The sequence below is a fragment of the Schizophyllum commune genome (assembly GCF_000143185.2).
Source record: "Schizophyllum commune H4-8 unplaced genomic scaffold SCHCOscaffold_6, whole genome shotgun sequence".
NCBI classification, from domain to species: domain Eukaryota; kingdom Fungi; phylum Basidiomycota; class Agaricomycetes; order Agaricales; family Schizophyllaceae; genus Schizophyllum; species Schizophyllum commune.
Window position 1 is genome coordinate 475,826 of NW_026089543.1, and position 17,390 is coordinate 493,215.

Below are 17,390 nucleotides of genomic sequence, written 5' to 3' on the forward strand. Positions count from 1 at the left end.
CTCACGGGGCACCGCAAGCGGATGCATCCTGATGACACGACGAGCGCATAGATGACCTGGTTGTTGATGTGCGTCGAACCCGTTCTGCCTGATTTTCTGACCGCTACTCCATGGCACCTTCTGGTCTCGTGACCTTCTTAGAAATGCAGGATCCTCCTATGCCGGCCTCGACTGAACATGCGAATACTTTTGTAACAACACCTGAACCCCGTCCCTTGCACCTACAATGGTCTTTGGTGGAGCTCGTTCCTTCGTTTTGGCTCCCAGCGCCAACCGCTGCTTAATATTGCTGTTTCGTCTTGTTGACGGCTCATGATAGTCCTCCGCTGTAAGTTCCGGCCCTCGTTTGGTGTATGTACTGTACTGTATGATGACACGATGATAGATCACAATAGACCTGATACTTCATACGATGTGAAGCACCGCGAGTCGTCCTTGCATTTTGGCGCTCTGGGTCGATCCTGGTACGCTCAGATTCATCTTGATGACGCCTATTTGTCGACGTAGGTGGCTACCCGGCCGTTTGCGCTCATTAACGAGTCGGAGATGAGCACGATATTAACTTCCGCCGCTCCTTGAGGACACCTTCCTAATGGGCACTCTCGCATTGAGCAAGTTACGAACGCAGACTGTATGTAGCACCTTCCAAGCTACACGGAGCCGTGTTGCAGTGCACGGATATGAAGGACATGTGTCGAAGACTCCACGTTTAATGTACAGAATAAATCAAACTACCTGGGCTCAGGGCGTACCACCGGCGCTTGTCAAGCTTGCGGTAAAACGGACCCGACACGCCTCAAACCGATCCTCCCTGCATAACCGACCCATCCTGCATGTCCAACAACTTGAGCTGATGATAGAGCTGCCGCGTCCACTGAATGGGTACCGACCGACCACACCCTGTTCGCGCGCGTCAGCAAAGAGATCCCCGGCCGCCGCAAGCGCACTCACAATGCAAACAATCATCGTCCGGGTTCGAGTGCGCGTCCGGGCGCTGCAGCGACAGGCCGTAAATATCAAGGTAGTACCACCGAGGGCCCGCGTCCGACGCCGAACGGGCCTTCTGCGCCTTCTCGATAGCCACCTTCCACATCCCATTGTGGACCTTGAACTGGTCCCAGTCCCAGCGCGACCATGTCAGTTGGCGCGCCGCGTTTGGCGCCAGAGCCATAAGGCGGGTATGCAGTGTCGCGTCCGCGGCCTCCGCTTCCTGCGCGTTGGGGTAGGGTTTGTAGTTCTCGTGGCAGGCGGCGTGCGCGGGGGCGGTGGTGCGGAAGAAAATGGATGTCCTGGGAGCGGCTTGCAACCGGAGGAAGTGCATGTCCATCTGGTAAGTTTGGGCGCTCAGCATATGAACGTGATACTGGCATGGGCGCTATCTTACCATGCGCTGGTAGGTCCTATGTAATAAAGCATGCTCAGTCGCCGTGTCTGATCGAGGGATGAGGTTCCCCATAACACCACGAGACCACTAGAACGCCGGTCAGAGAGGAGATGGAATCAAAACAGTGCACCCACATGGGCGCCTGTGTTAAACAGGACGACGGTGTCCTTCGTGACTGTATCGGCATGCTCAGGTATGGGTGTAGCCAGCGATACCACGAGCTCCTGGAAGCCCGGCGCGCGCGGGTGAGCGCCTCGCCCAGAACCATGAGACCACTGCGCGTCCTCAGGTCCCTCCGTCAAAGCTCGAATCTCGGTCTCATTGACGGATAGGTGGTACTGGATGACCGTCAGCAACGGGCGCTCCATACGCGATTCCGGAACCTGCGGGCCAGTCAGTTAGTATTAGCACTGCGCAGGTAAGGGGGTGGAACGCACATTCGCCCGCTCCATCAATGTCTTCCACGCCGGCGTGTTGTTCCGCACCACCCAGTGCGAGACATAATCCTGCTTAGAGTAACCCAAGTCTTGAAGATGGGGCGGGTCGACCTCGACGTGAATACCAACGGAGGGGAAACCAACGGAGAATGTGTCGCGATGCTGCACGGTGAGCGAGTCTGCGCGGCAGGCGTGAGACAAATGCTTGCTTCGAAACGAGAGCTTACGCACCTCCGATCATAATGAGTCCACCGGGACTCTGCAGGAGACGGACAGCCAGCTCCATCATATCCAAGTCCATGAGCTTGCCGCGAGATGGCACCCAATCCCAGTTGATGATGTCGAGGGAGCGTTGAACCTCAATCTGGGGACGTACGTCCTCTGGTATGGGGTCGCCGTGGATGTCGATAGGACGACGGCAGCTAGGCGGTTCGCCGAAGACCAGCGTCTCCACGGCGGGGACTCTGGGAACCCACTTGCCAACGCCGCACTCGGCGAACTGGCACCATGGCGAGTCCGAAGGGGGCGCGAGGACTGCGCTCGGCGGGTCCACTTCCGGCTCGTCATTGTGAATGGGAGGGTGGATGATGTCGGCAAGCTCGAGGGCGACGTGGTCTGCGATGGGCGGTGACGCGAATTCGAACTCTTCAAGAATGTGCGGGGTATAGAAGATGTCCTCGCCGAAGTAGAGGTAGTACCATGTTACTGTGAGGAACAGGACGATGGCGATGAAGGGGTAGTACCGACCAGGCCAGAGCATGAGGCGTCGCGGGGAGTAGCGCGCCATGGCGGAAGGAGGTAAGGGTCGCAGGCTAGCCACTGCCCGACGAACAAGCTCCTCCCAGTCTCAGCCGCCGTTGGGCAGGATCGCGCGCGGAACCAATATGCGACGGATAGGAGTGCAGACGCGCCGTGTCACTCAGACCAACGCGTTCCTCCAGTCCAACTGGACGGACTACAGGTCAATATTCCAGCCATGGGGTAGCTCACCGGAAGGACGTGGAATCATATGAAGCAGCAGGATGAGTACGCAAGAGCAGCGCACAACGGCGTCGGAAAATGCTGCCATCAGAGACAATTACGAGCATGGCGCAACCTTAGACGTTGAGCGGATGGGGGGCATTTTGTCGTGGATGCAAGTGAATCAGGGCACTGAGTATAAGAAATTTTTCATAAAGTTCGAAGGTCGCGATAAGAACCAGGCAGTCCGTGAATGCATCGAAGTCACGGAAAAGTTGAACATGCACGTGCCCACGGTTCAACTTTCGGCAATACCCGAGAGCTGTATAGTTTGACTCTAATCCTTCTCCTGCGCCAAGAGAGGTTGAAAGCTGGGTGTACATAGTTTGTAAGCCTGTATATATGCGCTTGTATGGATCATTGAGGTCCAGGGACGAGAAAGAATGAGTGAGACGCAATGAGACGGCAGAAGAAACCATATTTTGTGGCGCTGCCGAACTCAAATTGAAACTCCGATGTACACACAACTTGGGTGATCGGGCGACGCCTTCTCTCCACATAGACAACGCCTTTAAAAATCCATTGGCATCTGCAGGTCCGTGTTGCACGTCTGAGGACGATCTCGAGGCTAATGCGCGCGATCTTGCAGGCGTGAAAGGCCATAGGGAGGCTTTGTCTAATTCTTGTGAGCGGAAGTGAAGTACGCGACGATTCCCCCATCTGACCTTCTGGCAGTAAAAGACCGAAACATCAACAATGGGTGCCAACCGTGAACAGAAGGCCGCTTACTTCGAGAAGCTCAAGGAGCTCCTCCAGCAGTTCCGTACGTCGCAAACGATATAAGAATTCATGATCGTACTGACCCCGCGCATCAGCCTCCATCTTCATCGTTAACGTTGACAATGTCGGCTCCAACCAGATGCACCAGATCCGTGTCGCGCTCCGCGGCAAGGGTGTCGTCCTGATGGGCAAGAACACCATGGTCCGCCGCGCGCTGCGCAGCTTCCTCTCCGAGCTCCCCCAGTTCGAGAAGCTCCTCCCGCACGTCAAGGGCAACATCGGCTTCGTGTTCACTGCCGGTGACCTCAAGGAGATCCGCGACCTCATCATCGCCAACAAGGTCGCCGCCCCCGCGCGTGCCGGTGCCTACGCGCCCAAGGACGTCTCCATCCCCGCCGGCAACACCGGTATGGAGCCCGGCAAGACGTCCTTCTTCCAGGCCCTCGGTATCCCCACCAAGATCGCGCGTGGTACGATCGAAATCGTGTCCGACGTCAAGGTCGTCACCGCCGGCACGCGCGTCGGCCCCTCCGAGGCGACGCTCCTGAACATGCTCAACATCTCGCCGTTCACGTACGGCATGACGGTCGTGCAGATCTACGACTCGGGCAACACGTTCTCGCCCGACGTCCTCGACGTCGACGAGTCAGAGCTCATCGACCGCTTCCTCACGGGTATCAAGACCATCGCGGCGATCTCGCTCGCGCTCAAGTACCCGACGATCGTGTCCGTGCTCCACTCGCTTATCAACTCGTACAAGAATGTCCTCGCTGTGTCGCTCGCCACCGAGTACACTTTCGAGGGCTCCGAGAAGGTGAGCATCCGTTCCCTTGGGCTACTGGATGAGCCAAACATATATCACACTGAAAATGCTGAGCGCCTTGGGCGCGTTGTTGATCTATACCCTTTCTGACCTTCGCATATCTCCTGTCTTGAACTTGCTTACTGACTTCATCTTCAGGTCAAGGAGTACCTTGCCAACCCCGACGCTTTCGTGTCCGCTGCGCCCGCCGCCGCTGAGGCTGCCCCGGCCGCCGAGGCCAAGGCTGAGGAGAAGGAGGAGGAGAAGGAGGAGTCTGACGATGACATGGGCTTCGGTCTCTTCGACTAATTTCACTCCACGTGTATCGTTAGCATTTGTATCATTGCTATCTATCGACGAGTCTCCATCTTGATTTGCTGAGGACCTCCGAGTCACCGCAAATCGCGAGTCCTTGCTATGCATGGAAATACGCAGGGTGCGAAGGAGATCAGGAATGGAAGTAGTGTCGTGGATGTCCCGTAAGACGAGATGTGGTTTGAAGACTATATGTATCGTTGTCTGTCCAGCCCCAGTGAGGTGTGGGGTATTCACGCACGCTTACCTGAAAGGTGCTTTTTGGCCATGCACATGGCTAGCTGTACTCACTCGGAGATTGCGGTGAGTCATCTCAATATTCCACGACCTCCAAGCGTACGATGAAGCCACTCAGCGACAGGAGGGTGTTTGCTACTGCCGAACTTTCCGAATGGATCCCTAACCACACATGTATGTACAGCACCGTCGCAGTAAAGAATCCACAGCTGCCAATCTTTTTGCGCCCGACCTCACCACGTCGACAGACGCGGGATGATACGGAGCCCAAAGAGAAAGATAGTGGAAGGTTCCCCCGACGACACAAGCCTGTACTGCAGCGGCAAGGTCATCGCGTCCCCGTGTTGCAAGCAGAGTCCAGGGAGCAGGGGCGACAAAAATTGGATAACCATAACACGAAGCAGTGCTTCGGTAAAAGTGGTTAAACTTTTAAGAACAGATACTACACTTGATCTAAGCCAAAAGGCCAGAGTGGTAAGGAATCGGGGTGAGAAGGAGGAGCCTTTATAGGGGAAGAGCGGCGCACGGACCATCAGTGGATGTAGGTGGTGATGGGTCCATAGGTAGGGCTTGCAGGGAGCAGCACGCTCTTCACTTGTAGTGTGGATATTCTGCACGCGCGTAGCCGCTTACCAGGGATCGAAAGCGAATGGAGAGCAATCTGTGCAGACACTGATAATCCGCCGTGCCACGGCCAAGTTGAAGTTCATCGGGACAGCAGATCACGTCAAAGTCACGCATGATCCACGTGATGTTGAATTTCAGGAAGCCCGGCGCTGAGCGCTGACGGCAGCTCGTCCTGCGGTTGGTCGGGGAGCGCCCGCAGCCAGATAACGCTTCAAATAGTCTGCTGCTCACCTGAGAGCGTGTATGTCATATCGCTCTTCCGGTACTCGGGACATCACGACGACAATACAGTACAAACAAAACATTCATTCGCGCAGCTTTCTACACTGTCGTTACAGGCCAGAACATGATATGAGAGGTAAGAAATCGTAAAGGAGGTTCAATTCAGCTCCGGTCCGGGATGGTACCGATCCGCCGATCAACAACTCGCGCTTTAGAAGCCCAGTGCGGCAAGGAGCAGACCGAAGCTGAGGTCGTAGAGGAGACCCGCAACATCCTTGAGCCTAGAAAAGGGTGTAAGTGGACGGTGCCGGCGGTAAAAGCACACGATTGCTCACAGGCCAGCCACCAGCTTCAAAACACCAGCCAGGAGGAACTCGACGCCGTGGAGAATGTTCGCGAGAGCCGCGTCGATGGCGATGAGCAGGGGGGACAGGCCAGGGATGGCGAGACCGAGCTTGACGAGGACGACGTGAAGGACCTTGAGAACGTCCTGATACCGTTGGGGTCAGTTTCCAAAAATTATTATATGAGGCGCGCAACGCGTACCTTGAGGATCTCGGCGATGAGCCCAGCCAGAACATCCGGCTTCGGGGGGTGTCCGCCGGCCGGCTTGCCCTTGAGCTCCTCAATGCCGTCGTTGGCAGTGTTGAGCGAATCGAGCAGCTGCTGCACGAGGGCAAGAACGTCCTCATCCTTCGCATCGCCGGAGTCAGCAACGGTTTCTGTCGTATTGTGAGAAAAGTGGACAGAGACGCATCGAGACGAAGCATACCGAGCTGCGGCAGAATTGAACCGGTCGCGTCCTTGAGGTCGGTGAAGATCTGCGTAAGGCCATCGGCGTCCTGGCGCTTGGCGACGCCAGTCTGCGCCTCGGCGGGAGCAGCGACCGTGAACAGGCCGAGGGTGAGGAAGAAGAGGAAGAATGTGACGAGGCGCTGAGCGTACATGGCTGGAGAGCTGGAGAGTAGGCTGGAGCGGGCTCGAGGTAGTCGGTGTAGGTTCGACTGAGGAAAGTAGGCCAAGTCGGCCTTGCTTTTATACTTGAGTCCCCATCGTGGGAGTCCTTGCAGTCTCGTAAAGCCTTGAGGATTACCGCCGCGATGATGCTGCTTGATGATGGGGTCTGAATGTCCTGTAGGGTTGTGACATATCCCTCGAGCGGGGTCTCATTCATTGTATACGGAAAAACAACACGCACGCGGCTGTTTTCCGAGGCCCCGCTGAGCGATGGCTCGCTCGACACGCATTCAAAAGGGGATGATGTCGTTCAAGGGTGGAAACATCGCGCGCCTCGTTGTTGGCACTGACGAGATGGAAGGGTAATCTGAGCCAAGAGTTATGTGCTGGGCGTTGGACCATATGGCGCGATTCGGGGAAAGGCTGTCCGACCATGCAATGGACGCGTTCATCTGTTGGCCAGTACTTCCGTGCTCACGAGAAAGAAGGGGCGTGGCCACCCCGGGCGGCGATCGCTCTGCGAGATTTGGGATCTTCGCTCGCTTTCATGTCCGCGCGACATGAGCCTTGCAAATAGGAAGCCCTTCACGCTGTGTACGTGAGCCCATCTGCTACAGGGACGGCCTGCTCACCATAAGATGCCTTTTGCTTCTTCGATGAGCAGAGACGCACTTTGTGGCGAGTATGAAGTCGTTCTGCGTTCCGTTGGTATACAGCGGGGTAATGAGGAGCAGGGGCACGCACGCACGAGTGGAGCTTGCGTTGAGCTTACTGCTCGAGTCGCCATCGAGCACCCCAGGCCTCTGGAATAGTCATTTTGATGTCACCGTCGCACAATCTCAATTGTGGCATTTGCGCGGTCCCGTTTGTCTTTCGAGGGTACTCCATCAACCTCCGCGCTTCTAGGTTACCTGCCAAGCTGTGTGATTGTGATGAGGATCGCGCAGTGAACCACGTTCCGTCGTCGTAGCGTTGGCGACGATATTCTTGCGTAGGAAGCGCCCCGCCGCGCGATTACGACCGCGAGAGAACGAGGACGCCGTAGCGTTGTCACCGATAGAGAAGGCGAGACGCACGCACATCGATGTACCACAAATTCTGCCGGTAGGAAACCGCGAGTAACCCAAGGGGAAACCCTGCCCGCCCAAGGCCTGAGGTGAGCCGGAAAGTACGTCAACGGCATGAGCAACAATGAAGGCACATTTCGACTCACATGACAGAGCTTCGTTCGCGGAGTCCTCCCACAGTGTAATAGAGTTGGTCGTCACCCCATGGAGGGGATCTTGAACATAACACGGCACGATTGAACCTTAAACCTTCGTGGGCTTATTTACTCGCCTCAAGGCTTCCGTGTGCCCTACGACCAGCCTTCCTCGGGTGACCGAGGGCGGTTCAGGTGACGATGGCGAGGTCAATACGGTGGCTGTTTGTCGGTGAGAGACCATGATTTGCATTCAGCGTTCGTTTGCCGTCGGTGTAGGGCATTCTGCTAGTAGCATTTAGTAACACGGTCTTCTTGTGCGCCGAGGAAGGGTTCTGTATAGCACCGAGCGCAGGATCAGCAACGGCGGAGGGCAAGCACTGTTGTGTAGAGGGTGAGCGGCGAACTCGTACATCGGCATCAGATCATGACGAGTCAAGGGCCAGCAGCCATAATTGGAGGGCCCGCAAACAGTCGGAACAATCGCTTCGCAAATCCCGGGCAATGTCGCGGACTTACATGCTCAAAATTGATTGGTAGTATGTTCGGGGGTTCGAAAGCCCTGGACGCGGACAGAGGCGGACATCCGACGGCGTGAGGGTGCGTGACAGAAGGGCAGTGGCAGGCTAAGGGTACCGGCAACACGTGACTGTTGAACTTTCGCAGACACGGCTTGTCCTCGATTGAAGCGAGCTATACCGAGGAACATGCATCGTAGACAGTGTGATATCGTCGACAGGACTGCCGCATATATCTAAATATTTATTCGAGTCAGCAAGCTGCGGAGAAATTGCAGTTCGAGAACATATGCACGACTGAAGCCTTCGTCGTCTCCGAACCCTTCTCCTCGATCGGTGGCCGCTTTCCCGCGTTCTCCGCGTCCTCCATCTCCCCTGATTCTCTGAGCCACCTGAAACTGACCCCGAGCGCCAGTCAGTCTATATCTTGCTACCCTGCTTCGCCTGCAGATGCCTGAGATCGAGCCGCACGTGGGGAAAGCAGCCCCGCTTCGAGCTCGAGGGAACTGGCAAGATGTCGACGAGAGCCATCTATCATTCGTCATCTCTATACTGCCGCCGACTCGAGCGGCACAGAAGGATAGAGAAGACTGTATCACGACGCCGAGGCGCACATCAGCACGCCCGGCTCCGCATACAACCCCGCCATGATCAATAGGCCCTTCCCCACATCGTATAGCCCGGCGCTCGAGGTCTGCAGCTGAGCGCCGTTGCTCTGATATAGGGTTTGAATGTCGAAGCGTGGATGTACCGCGTTGAGGGCCGGAGCGTCATTGCCAGGCTTTTCCACGTCTTTCCTCGCGATCCGCACGACCCAGCTACCCGCAGGGTCTGTGCCACCCCTGGCAAGCGCGGCCAACTGGGGGAAGTTCGGATGGCCAGCGACGACGAGCGAGCCATCGTCCGCAAAGTGGAGGTTGTCGGGAAGGAAAGGCAGGGAGATGGTGTCCCTAAGCTCAAGCCCGTAGTTCGTCAAGTCCGGTATGAAAGACACATGGTTGGAGCGGCCAGCTACGTGGTAAAGACGGACCTCCGCGGTGGTAGTCGAAGCCACGGCCACGGTATCGCGGGTGGGCGAGACCGCGACACCGTTGGGGAAGGGAATGAAGGGTGCCACTACGTCGACGGTGGCAATAGCTTGTGGCGAGCCTGCCGCGGACTCGGCATCCTCGCGGTCCGCACGGTCATCTTTCGGCTCGAGCCTAACATGCACAACCCAGCCTAGGGGCAGCGACAAAATAGATTCGGCGATTGGAAGGAGGTGGTTGAGCGGGAACGGCAGGCGCCGTGTGAAGAGGTGATCGTTCGTGACCAGGAAACTAGTTGGGGACGTAAGCGCCAGGGAGTTTGCCTGGCAGGCGGACGTCAGCCAGGTATGTAAAGCGCAACATTGGAAAGATATGAACAACATAAGGCGGAAGGCCTTCCGCGCAATGCATACAGGCCCGCTAACGAGGGTATGATAGACTCACCGAACTGAAATGAGGAGAGTCGAGGGTGCGGACGTAGGTCGCGATTGCTTGCCCAGACGGAGAGACTGTGAACTGTTCTATGCAGGTGCGTCCCCTTGCGTGGTTGACGACAAAGAGGTTGGAAGGCTCGCCGTCATGAGACGGATAAATGTCCAGGCCAAGTGGGTGGAAGTCATGGTCTGGTGGAAACCCCGCGAGTTCGAGACGCGCTGGCGCCGCGCCCTTAGCAACGTCCATAACCCACACAGAGCCCCTCGGCTTGGGGTTCAGCAAAGGACCCATGACGGTGTTCCACGCCTTCCTGCCCGCATCGCAGCTGATGATGGCGCGACGCGTGGCGTGCGCTTCTCCGGCTTGAGAACCAATGTCCCAGAAAACTACGTCCTCGCAGTACTTGAATTCGTCTGCAAGAGGGGACATGGCGTCGTCTGCGAGAAAGAAGTCGACGTCGTCCGCACGAGGGAAGGTACATTGCAGCGTAGCATTCCCGTAGGCGTAATAAGCGGGAGGGAGAACCGGCGTGAATAGTATATTGTTGTATAGCAGGCGTCTGCTTCGCCAAACGAGGACGCTCTGGGTCAAGTTCAGCGTCTCCCTCTCCCTGACATGACACCAAGTTACGCACTAGTAGAAGGGCTATGATGGCAGACGTATATCTCATGTCAGCTCCTCGGTTTCGGCCCATCCAATTGCTAGCTCGCCCAACCTTGGCGAAAGTCCCGATTTCACGAGGGGGCGCGATTGGTTGTTGCAGTATTCACGCTTCAGTGCTCGACGCCGTAGAAGGTCAGGTCGACGGCAGGTACAGTCGATAGAGGAGCTTCGGGCTGACGATACAGCAGCAAAGGTTATCAAGAACTCAGCATACGACCGCAGATCCTGATGGTGGCGCGCAGCAAGCGCCTGCATTGCCACGTGCGAGGCGCTCACTTCCAAGACGTGGTCGACCTTGTCAACTTCGAACTGCATCGTTACTACTTGTAGGGTTCAAACGTTGACCTTTGCACAGCCCATCTACAGGTCATAAGGTCATTATATAGATTTACACCACTCTCCTGGCCGAATACACTACAAAACGAAAGCTAGACATAGACATATATACGGGTGAACAAGGATGCCAACAACGGAGGACCATCGCGGAAGACAGTCTCCACTGGCAAGGCAGACGGAAGACAGCGACGGAGGAGCATCGCGACGGATAGGAAAGAGAATCAATTCGTCGAGGGTCATAGATACCGAAAACGCCGAACATCATGATATCGTCTATAGCCACTGGCTGGCCAGATTCGGCAGAAGTGTCCTATAAAGCTCGTCAGCACGCGCCCATTCTAACTTGCAAAAGGATGGCACTCACAAAGCGCCGACACCAAACACAAATAAGCCAGTGCCCCACGCCGCCGCCTTCCGCTCCGGCGCGACCGCCCCCACGCGTGAGTTCGACTTGATGAGCCGCATTTCGGTCTCCGGCTCCTTCGGCTCGAACGACTTCGGCAACTCATCCTCGTCGTCCTCACGAGCGCGCTTGCTCGAGGAGCCCGCGTCGACGTTCATATTCCGCCCGCCCGCGGCCATGATGTCGGTTACCATCTGCTTCTGCTCCTGGATGTCGGCGCGGTGCATTTCCTCCATGGCTTCGGACATGACCTGGTGGCCCTCATCCTCGTCGTGATGCGGCTCGTCTGACGCGTCCGTTTCCACCCGCTCGTACGTGGAGACGACTTTCTCGTAGGACCTGGACGCGCGCGGTGTATCCTCCACCGCGGTTTCGTCCGAGCCCGCGACAGATACGCGGCTTTCCTTCTTGACTAGGATGGCATTCTGTTTGCGGGAAGAGGGCTTGACTGGGGACTTCGCAGGAATGATTACGACGGCTTCTCTCTTGGATAGTGGCCTGCCGCGAGTGGAGGGTGGCTTGGCAGGCGATGGGGCATCGCTCGCGTGGACGGCAGACATGGCGGCACCGAAGGTCGGTGGCGGAACACCAGTCACGGGCGGGCTCTTCGTTCGAGCACGAGTCAAGCGTGTCGGCGTCGGAGCCGGGCTGGGACTCGTGCGCGAGCGGGCAGACCGACGCGGCGCAGTCTTCCCTGGCGTAACGACCGGCAAGGGTCCAGGCGATGGCCCAGGCGACGACTCCTTCCGCCGCTTGGACGGTGGCGACGCCACAGCGGGGGACGCTGGAGCGCCATTGAGGAAGCGAAGAGGTGCCGCTGCGGGCGTTGGAGGGTTTGGTGGGGGGTTGACCGAGGCCGCCTTCGAATTGGCTGCAGACTTGGCGCTCTTGCGGTAGTGGACATCTGGGTCGGGCTTCGAATCCACCATGATCTGGATGAGCGGTGCGATGGCGTAGTCTTGGGCGAGTTCAAGGGCAACATCGGGCGGGACCCAAGTTCCGGCTAGGCGGGGGATGGAGGTGTCGCGGGAGGAGCCGTTCGTGCCGGTGAGGTCGTGGGTTTCCTTGACCCATTGATACTCGCTCTTCTCTACATCTTCGGGACCGTCGGGGAAGGCAGCGCGGTACATAGTTGTGAGGGAAATGGCGCCGGTATCGAAGCGGCGAAGAACGAAGGAGTGGCCCGCGCTCTGTGCGAGACGTCAGTGAGTGGAGGGTTCGCGAAGGGTGGACGCGCACCGTTGGTGTCTCAACCTTCATACGCCCAACCTATGGTTTGTGAGCGACTCCCGCGTAGGGGAATATGCAGTGCGACGTACGATGATGTCGGTCCCCTGGCATGTGAGGACCTGGTACTTGACTGGTGGCAGTGGGGCGCCAGAGTTTACTGCGAGGGGATCAGGTACTGGCGCGTCCTAGACAGAATACGCGTACGGAGATGTTGGATCTTTGAGTTCGCATAGCGTACGGGGAGACTGGGGCGCGGCATTGCTGCAGATGTACGGCACGCGAAGGCACACCCAATGTCCGAGATGGCGGTCCGGGTAACAGAAATGCGGGCGGGCAAAGCGGCGTGGCATGTTCTACACGTGTCTAATCTCACATTTTCCCACGACCGCGTTGTTCAACATGAGATCACGTGCGGGAACATCAACGAAGGACACGGTCGCTCTGGCAGAACCATGGCCATGGATATACATGAATACAGAAGGGTCAGTCATAGTAGGTACTGTACATTAGCATAGAAATCATAAATACACTAGCTTTCCTGCCTGCAGTTCGCAATCTGGATGGAAGATCGCCGCTCCATACCTAGAAACACAAGATGGTGGTCCTTGCCGTCCAACCAAGACTGCCCTGCATTCATCGTCGGGTGGCTCCTGCGCGCCCGCGGCCGGACGCGCTATCTCGGGAGGTCGTCACCCAGCCTCCTCCGCAGTAGAGGATTACTGTGCCTGCCAAAGTGTTGCTCGCGAAGCACGATCATCTTCAGTCAAATTCGTCTTCATCGTCGCTCATGAGCATGTCGTCCAGGCTGACGTCCGCGACATTCCTCGCACTTCCCTCCTGGATGGAGATTATTTGGTTCGGGAGCTAAAGGTGCATTAGCCTCACTTACGAACGACCAGATGCACATATACTCACCCTGCTCATTCTCGCGCGCCAGTCATCCCAGTCTGCGATATCCTTGCACAGGAAGCCGGCGAGCATACTGGGGTCTTGCGCGCTGATGGGCATCATCTTCGGGTTCGTACAGTGGAATGTTGCCAGATCAGCATGGGTGAATGCGACCTGGTAGTGGGTATTCAAAGAGTCGGGTAGTAGGGGCGCCGTGGGGCCCAGAGATGGAGATATCGGCGACACTGGGGAGGTGGGTACCGATAGAGAGCGCGTCGCGGGCGACGGCGATGAGGGCACCTTCAGGTGAGGTCGTGGAGGCGGAGTCGTTGGCGGAGAACGAGTTGTGGGAGGGGGAGACGCAGGTGGGGTGCGTGGTGGCGAACCGGGGACCTGTAGCGGCGAGGGAGGCGAAGGCGTCCGCGGCGGCGACGATGCCACCCTGCGTGGCGACTTGGCAGGCGAAGCAGACTGCTGCTGCCGCGAGCGCCGAATGGTGAAGCGCGAGCCGCGTTTGGGCTCCTCTTCTTCCTGCCTTTCGCGCTCCTTATCCTGCTCCGCGACCGTGCGGACGGTGTTGCGAGTATGGTGCGGGTCGAGGTAGATCAAGTCGCTGCCTTGCGCGCCCACAAAGTGGTAGGATGAGCAGGGGCGACCGCCTGCGATACCGACCGACTGAGGAAAGGTGAAGAGCGCTTTGATGGTGTCGTGATATATCGGGTTGACGCGGTCCAGTCCCAAGCGGAGGTTGAGGAGGATGAGGACGGGGCGATCGCCCCAATCCAGGGCGGCCTCTTCATCGGACCATTCCGAGTGACTGGCAGTGAAGACTTCCGACTTGGACAGCGCGCCATCCATACCGACCACGACACCGATTCCAGCTAGGGGGTATGCACTGACAAGATTCCTGGGGACAAGATCAGCAACCGGTCATGGGGTGGATGAATCGGCTTACTTGATAGCGCCAGCAGCAGTGCTAGGACCAAACCACTGGCCGATATCCTTGCCTAATTGCTTCCCTGCGAGTGCCATTCGATGAATACTGAAAGGGGCGGTCGGGTGTGGCGTGTCGAGGAATAGGGATAGCAAGTGGACATAGAGGGAGTGCTGATGCGTCTCCACCTCCGATATTCGCCTCCAATCTGCGCTAATGAGCCTATGAATCATAGCAGACCCATAGACGACGCACCTCGCCCGAACCATGCCGTCAGGAGCGCGTTCGCCAGCAGGCTCTGCCCAGTACGCAGCATACATCCCCACCCCGAGTCGGACGAGAAACCGTACGCGCCCGGGGGCTCCGCCTCGTCTGTCGCCCACTCCCCCTGCAGGTGGCCGTCCAGGCTCGCCACCGGGGGCGGGAGATCGATCAGCTGGCGGTCTCTGATGAGCTCGAAGCCCGAGCGATACGTGAGCCATATCCTTGTCGCGAAGTCCGCATAGAAGTCTGGCGCGCCCGGCGCGTGGCACACGCCCATGAGCCATATCTCCTCCCCCTTGTCGTTCCGGTGGTGGTCCGAGTCGAGCAGGTAGCGCATCGCTTTGTCGATCTGGCGCGCCGCGTTCGAGAGCGTGCCGTGCCCGTGCGAGTGCGAGGCGGAGTTCGAGTGCGATGTGCTCGTCGAGTCCGACTCCTCGGCGCGCTCCGAGCCCTCGGGACTCTGCTCTGCGGGCTGCTGCAGGATCGCGGGGGACGAGGCGCGGATGCGGCGCGGGGAGGACATGGCGGCAAGACGCGAGAGACTTCCGTTCCCAGACAGGCGGCGCCGTCCGCTGGAGACTGTGTCCTGGATGAACCGGTACAGGAACTTGTTACGTTTTTCTGTCATGGGCGCTGTCGCGCGGCGCGACCGCCGTCGCCGTCGTCGTCGTGGCAGGAGGCAAGGTGCGATTCCGACCGAACAAGCTCCCGCGAACTAAGTAACGTGGCGCGCATCACGCCGCAAAGCGCTAGCTGTGTCATGATGCCGGACCAGTTGAGCAGTGAGGTCTACTACAAGAAGTACTAGGTAATGGTACAGTAACAGCCGTGAGGGTAAGTAAGGATATCGCGAAGCCTCATATCGTTCCGAACAAACTCCAGCAAGCAAAGATCGTTTACGAACCGTGAGACCGCCTCGACCAGCTCGACATCGTGAGCGCACCCACGACGCCCACCATTAGTATGGCCGTACCCGCACCGATGATCGCTGGCACGTACAGGTACCACGCATCATCAATGTCCTCCGATCGTGCCAGCTTCTTCTTCACCAGCGCCGCCTCCTCCTTCTGCCGCTTCTCGTCGATAATCTCGAAGGACGGCATCTGGAAGTGATCAGGCTCGGCTACCGGGGAGAGGACAGGGACGTCGAGGTCTGGACACAGTACGCGTGCGCGCTCGAAGTATCCGTTGGCCGCTTCACGATCTCGCCTCCACGCTTGTGCACCAGCCATCGAGAGCGGTGCCTTCGGGGGCGGTACCCTCAAGGACGACAGGCTGGCGAAGGAAGGAGAGACCAGGTTCGAGGCAGCGCCCTCCAAATGAAGTAGGCCCGCGTCTAAGTAGAGCTGGGCGAGACCCTCTGCTCCGCCTAAGCAATGTGCATAGTAGGCTTCCGTGTCCCTCGCAGGAGGCGTCTGGAAGTCGATGTCGAAGCTTGCAGAAACGGGTACATAGTTCGTTGCGAGCCGTATGGTAGCAGCTGCGCCGTGGCTCTGGTGCCAAGCCCGCCTGTTGGATGAATCAGTATGGAACAGAGGAACGGCTGCGAAGCTTCCGCGTACACAAGAAACTCGAATGCTTCGCGCTTCTGCTTGCGAATGTCGTACAGGTCCAGGCCGATGAGGATCAGGCTCGTCGGGTCCATATTGTACTGATGCTCCATCTCCTCACTCGCGTCATAGACCACGCTTTGAGTGACCAGGGGAGACAAGGCAGAGGGGACAGGCCCTACTATCAGCGAAGGCCATATGATGGACTGCGCCTTGTCGAGATGCAATGTGAGCAGCCGGTCGGATATGCGCGATTCCAAGGACTCGAGAGAAGAGTAGTATGCGGGAGAGACCGGGCCAGAACTTGCGGGTCGTGCGCGCTCAAGGCGAACGGAGAGGCCGTTGTGGTCGATGATCCCAGAATTAGTACCGCGCACGGGTGACGTGCCGCCGTCTTCTGTCTCCGAGACAGGACCGCTGTCAAGAGAGGCTGCGAAGCTGCTCGTGATGTCCGGTTCCGAGACGAGGGCGTAAGATGAGGGAGTAGATACGGACGACGTGTTAGATGTCGTCCGTCCGCGTCCTGGTCGAGGAGACTCCTCGAGCTGCCATGTGGATGTCGATGGATCGACCTCGCCGTATAGCTTGCCCTGTGCACAACTGAGAAGGCAAGGTACGCAGAAGGCCTGAGCCTACGAACCTTGATGATAGGTTCGCGACCTTTGATTCCAGCAACGAGGTATTGTCCCTCAATGGTGACCTAAACGCCGCATGCATCAGCGCCAGCCGCCACATAGCACCTCGACCACGCACCACGACGTCCTCTTCACGCGCCGAGTTCGGTACCATCAGCAGAATTGTCGCCTAGTCGCAGAGTGCCTTCAGCTCCCGCGGCCAGCGCGCAACACGGGAGCCCAAATACCTGATCGTGAGACTGGGGTAGGCGCGCTGGTCAGTACTTGGACTGCCTGAATGAGCACCCTTGTACACACCTGGTGCCACGAGTACGCCAGGCGCTGTTCGTCGAGCATCTCCATGGTGAAAGGGAGCGAGTGTGGCGTGCAGAGATGGTGGTGGAGGGAGACAAGGTGGTGCGAGCAGTGCTATTATGTCCGTCGGCCATGACTGACGCCTGTGAGCCGGCGCGTGGGCGGCTCGTGGCCTCCCTATTTCGGACGCGTCGGACCCGTTGCGGAGGTCGTCCTGAGCCATCACGAGCAATGGAAGTTCAAGCGCAGACTATGAACTGTGTCCTCCCGAAAGACTGCCTCGGGGAATG

At 57.9% G+C, this 17,390-nt stretch overlaps 8 protein-coding genes across 8 annotated transcripts; 1 reads left to right on the plus strand and 7 right to left on the minus strand.

Annotated features, from left to right (window-relative positions):
* Positions 1-631: 631 nt before the first annotated feature.
* On the minus strand, positions 632-1,446 carry SCHCODRAFT_085264 (uncharacterized protein). Its single transcript, XM_003031880.1, has 3 exons — positions 1,385-1,446; positions 952-1,327; positions 632-900 (listed from the first exon to the last, which is right to left on the minus strand). Exons 1-3 carry the CDS (start codon positions 1,385-1,387, stop codon positions 797-799), a joined length of 483 nt encoding a protein of 160 aa, XP_003031926.1. The 5' UTR covers positions 1,388-1,446; the 3' UTR covers positions 632-796.
* Positions 1,447-1,454: 8 nt separating this feature from the next.
* On the minus strand, positions 1,455-2,725 carry SCHCODRAFT_01298625 (uncharacterized protein). Its single transcript, XM_050341401.1, has 3 exons — positions 2,053-2,725; positions 1,822-2,000; positions 1,455-1,767 (listed from the first exon to the last, which is right to left on the minus strand). Exons 1-3 carry the CDS (start codon positions 2,606-2,608, stop codon positions 1,501-1,503), a joined length of 1,002 nt encoding a protein of 333 aa, XP_050199916.1. The 5' UTR covers positions 2,609-2,725; the 3' UTR covers positions 1,455-1,500.
* Positions 2,726-3,321: 596 nt separating this feature from the next.
* On the plus strand, positions 3,322-4,868 carry SCHCODRAFT_02625124 (60S acidic ribosomal protein P0). The gene is made up of 5 exons (XM_003032319.2): positions 3,322-3,376; positions 3,431-3,466; positions 3,517-3,604; positions 3,657-4,375; positions 4,523-4,868. The coding sequence occupies exons 3-5, from the start codon at positions 3,538-3,540 to the stop codon at positions 4,670-4,672; spliced, it is 936 nt and encodes a 311-aa protein (XP_003032365.1). The 5' UTR covers positions 3,322-3,376; positions 3,431-3,466; positions 3,517-3,537; the 3' UTR covers positions 4,673-4,868.
* An 855-nt stretch (positions 4,869-5,723) lies between these two features.
* SCHCODRAFT_02625127 (SC15 protein) lies at positions 5,724-6,770 on the minus strand. The gene is made up of 4 exons (XM_003031879.2): positions 6,537-6,770; positions 6,311-6,486; positions 6,100-6,254; positions 5,724-6,045 (listed from the first exon to the last, which is right to left on the minus strand). Exons 1-4 carry the CDS (start codon positions 6,709-6,711, stop codon positions 5,976-5,978), a joined length of 576 nt encoding a protein of 191 aa, XP_003031925.1. The 5' UTR covers positions 6,712-6,770; the 3' UTR covers positions 5,724-5,975.
* A 1,879-nt stretch (positions 6,771-8,649) lies between these two features.
* SCHCODRAFT_02625137 (calcium-dependent phosphotriesterase) lies at positions 8,650-10,642 on the minus strand. Its single transcript, XM_050345282.1, has 3 exons — positions 10,538-10,642; positions 9,913-10,485; positions 8,650-9,791 (listed from the first exon to the last, which is right to left on the minus strand). Exons 2-3 carry the CDS (start codon positions 10,330-10,332, stop codon positions 9,036-9,038), a joined length of 1,176 nt encoding a protein of 391 aa, XP_050199917.1. The 5' UTR covers positions 10,333-10,485; positions 10,538-10,642; the 3' UTR covers positions 8,650-9,035.
* A 264-nt stretch (positions 10,643-10,906) lies between these two features.
* On the minus strand, positions 10,907-12,801 carry SCHCODRAFT_02625140 (uncharacterized protein). Its single transcript, XM_003031877.2, has 5 exons — positions 12,740-12,801; positions 12,625-12,692; positions 12,545-12,574; positions 11,267-12,495; positions 10,907-11,212 (listed from the first exon to the last, which is right to left on the minus strand). The coding sequence occupies exons 1-5, from the start codon at positions 12,792-12,794 to the stop codon at positions 11,176-11,178; spliced, it is 1,419 nt and encodes a 472-aa protein (XP_003031923.1). The 5' UTR covers positions 12,795-12,801; the 3' UTR covers positions 10,907-11,175.
* A 73-nt stretch (positions 12,802-12,874) lies between these two features.
* On the minus strand, positions 12,875-15,324 carry SCHCODRAFT_02281713 (uncharacterized protein). The gene is made up of 4 exons (XM_003031876.3): positions 14,613-15,324; positions 14,379-14,565; positions 13,451-14,330; positions 12,875-13,399 (listed from the first exon to the last, which is right to left on the minus strand). Exons 1-4 carry the CDS (start codon positions 15,247-15,249, stop codon positions 13,295-13,297), a joined length of 1,809 nt encoding a protein of 602 aa, XP_003031922.1. The 5' UTR covers positions 15,250-15,324; the 3' UTR covers positions 12,875-13,294.
* SCHCODRAFT_02625146 (CS-domain-containing protein) lies at positions 15,293-17,206 on the minus strand. Its single transcript, XM_003031875.2, has 6 exons — positions 17,104-17,206; positions 17,034-17,045; positions 16,925-16,975; positions 16,812-16,871; positions 16,184-16,761; positions 15,293-16,130 (listed from the first exon to the last, which is right to left on the minus strand). The coding sequence occupies exons 1-6, from the start codon at positions 17,146-17,148 to the stop codon at positions 15,518-15,520; spliced, it is 1,359 nt and encodes a 452-aa protein (XP_003031921.1). The 5' UTR covers positions 17,149-17,206; the 3' UTR covers positions 15,293-15,517.
* Positions 17,207-17,390: the final 184 nt, after the last annotated feature.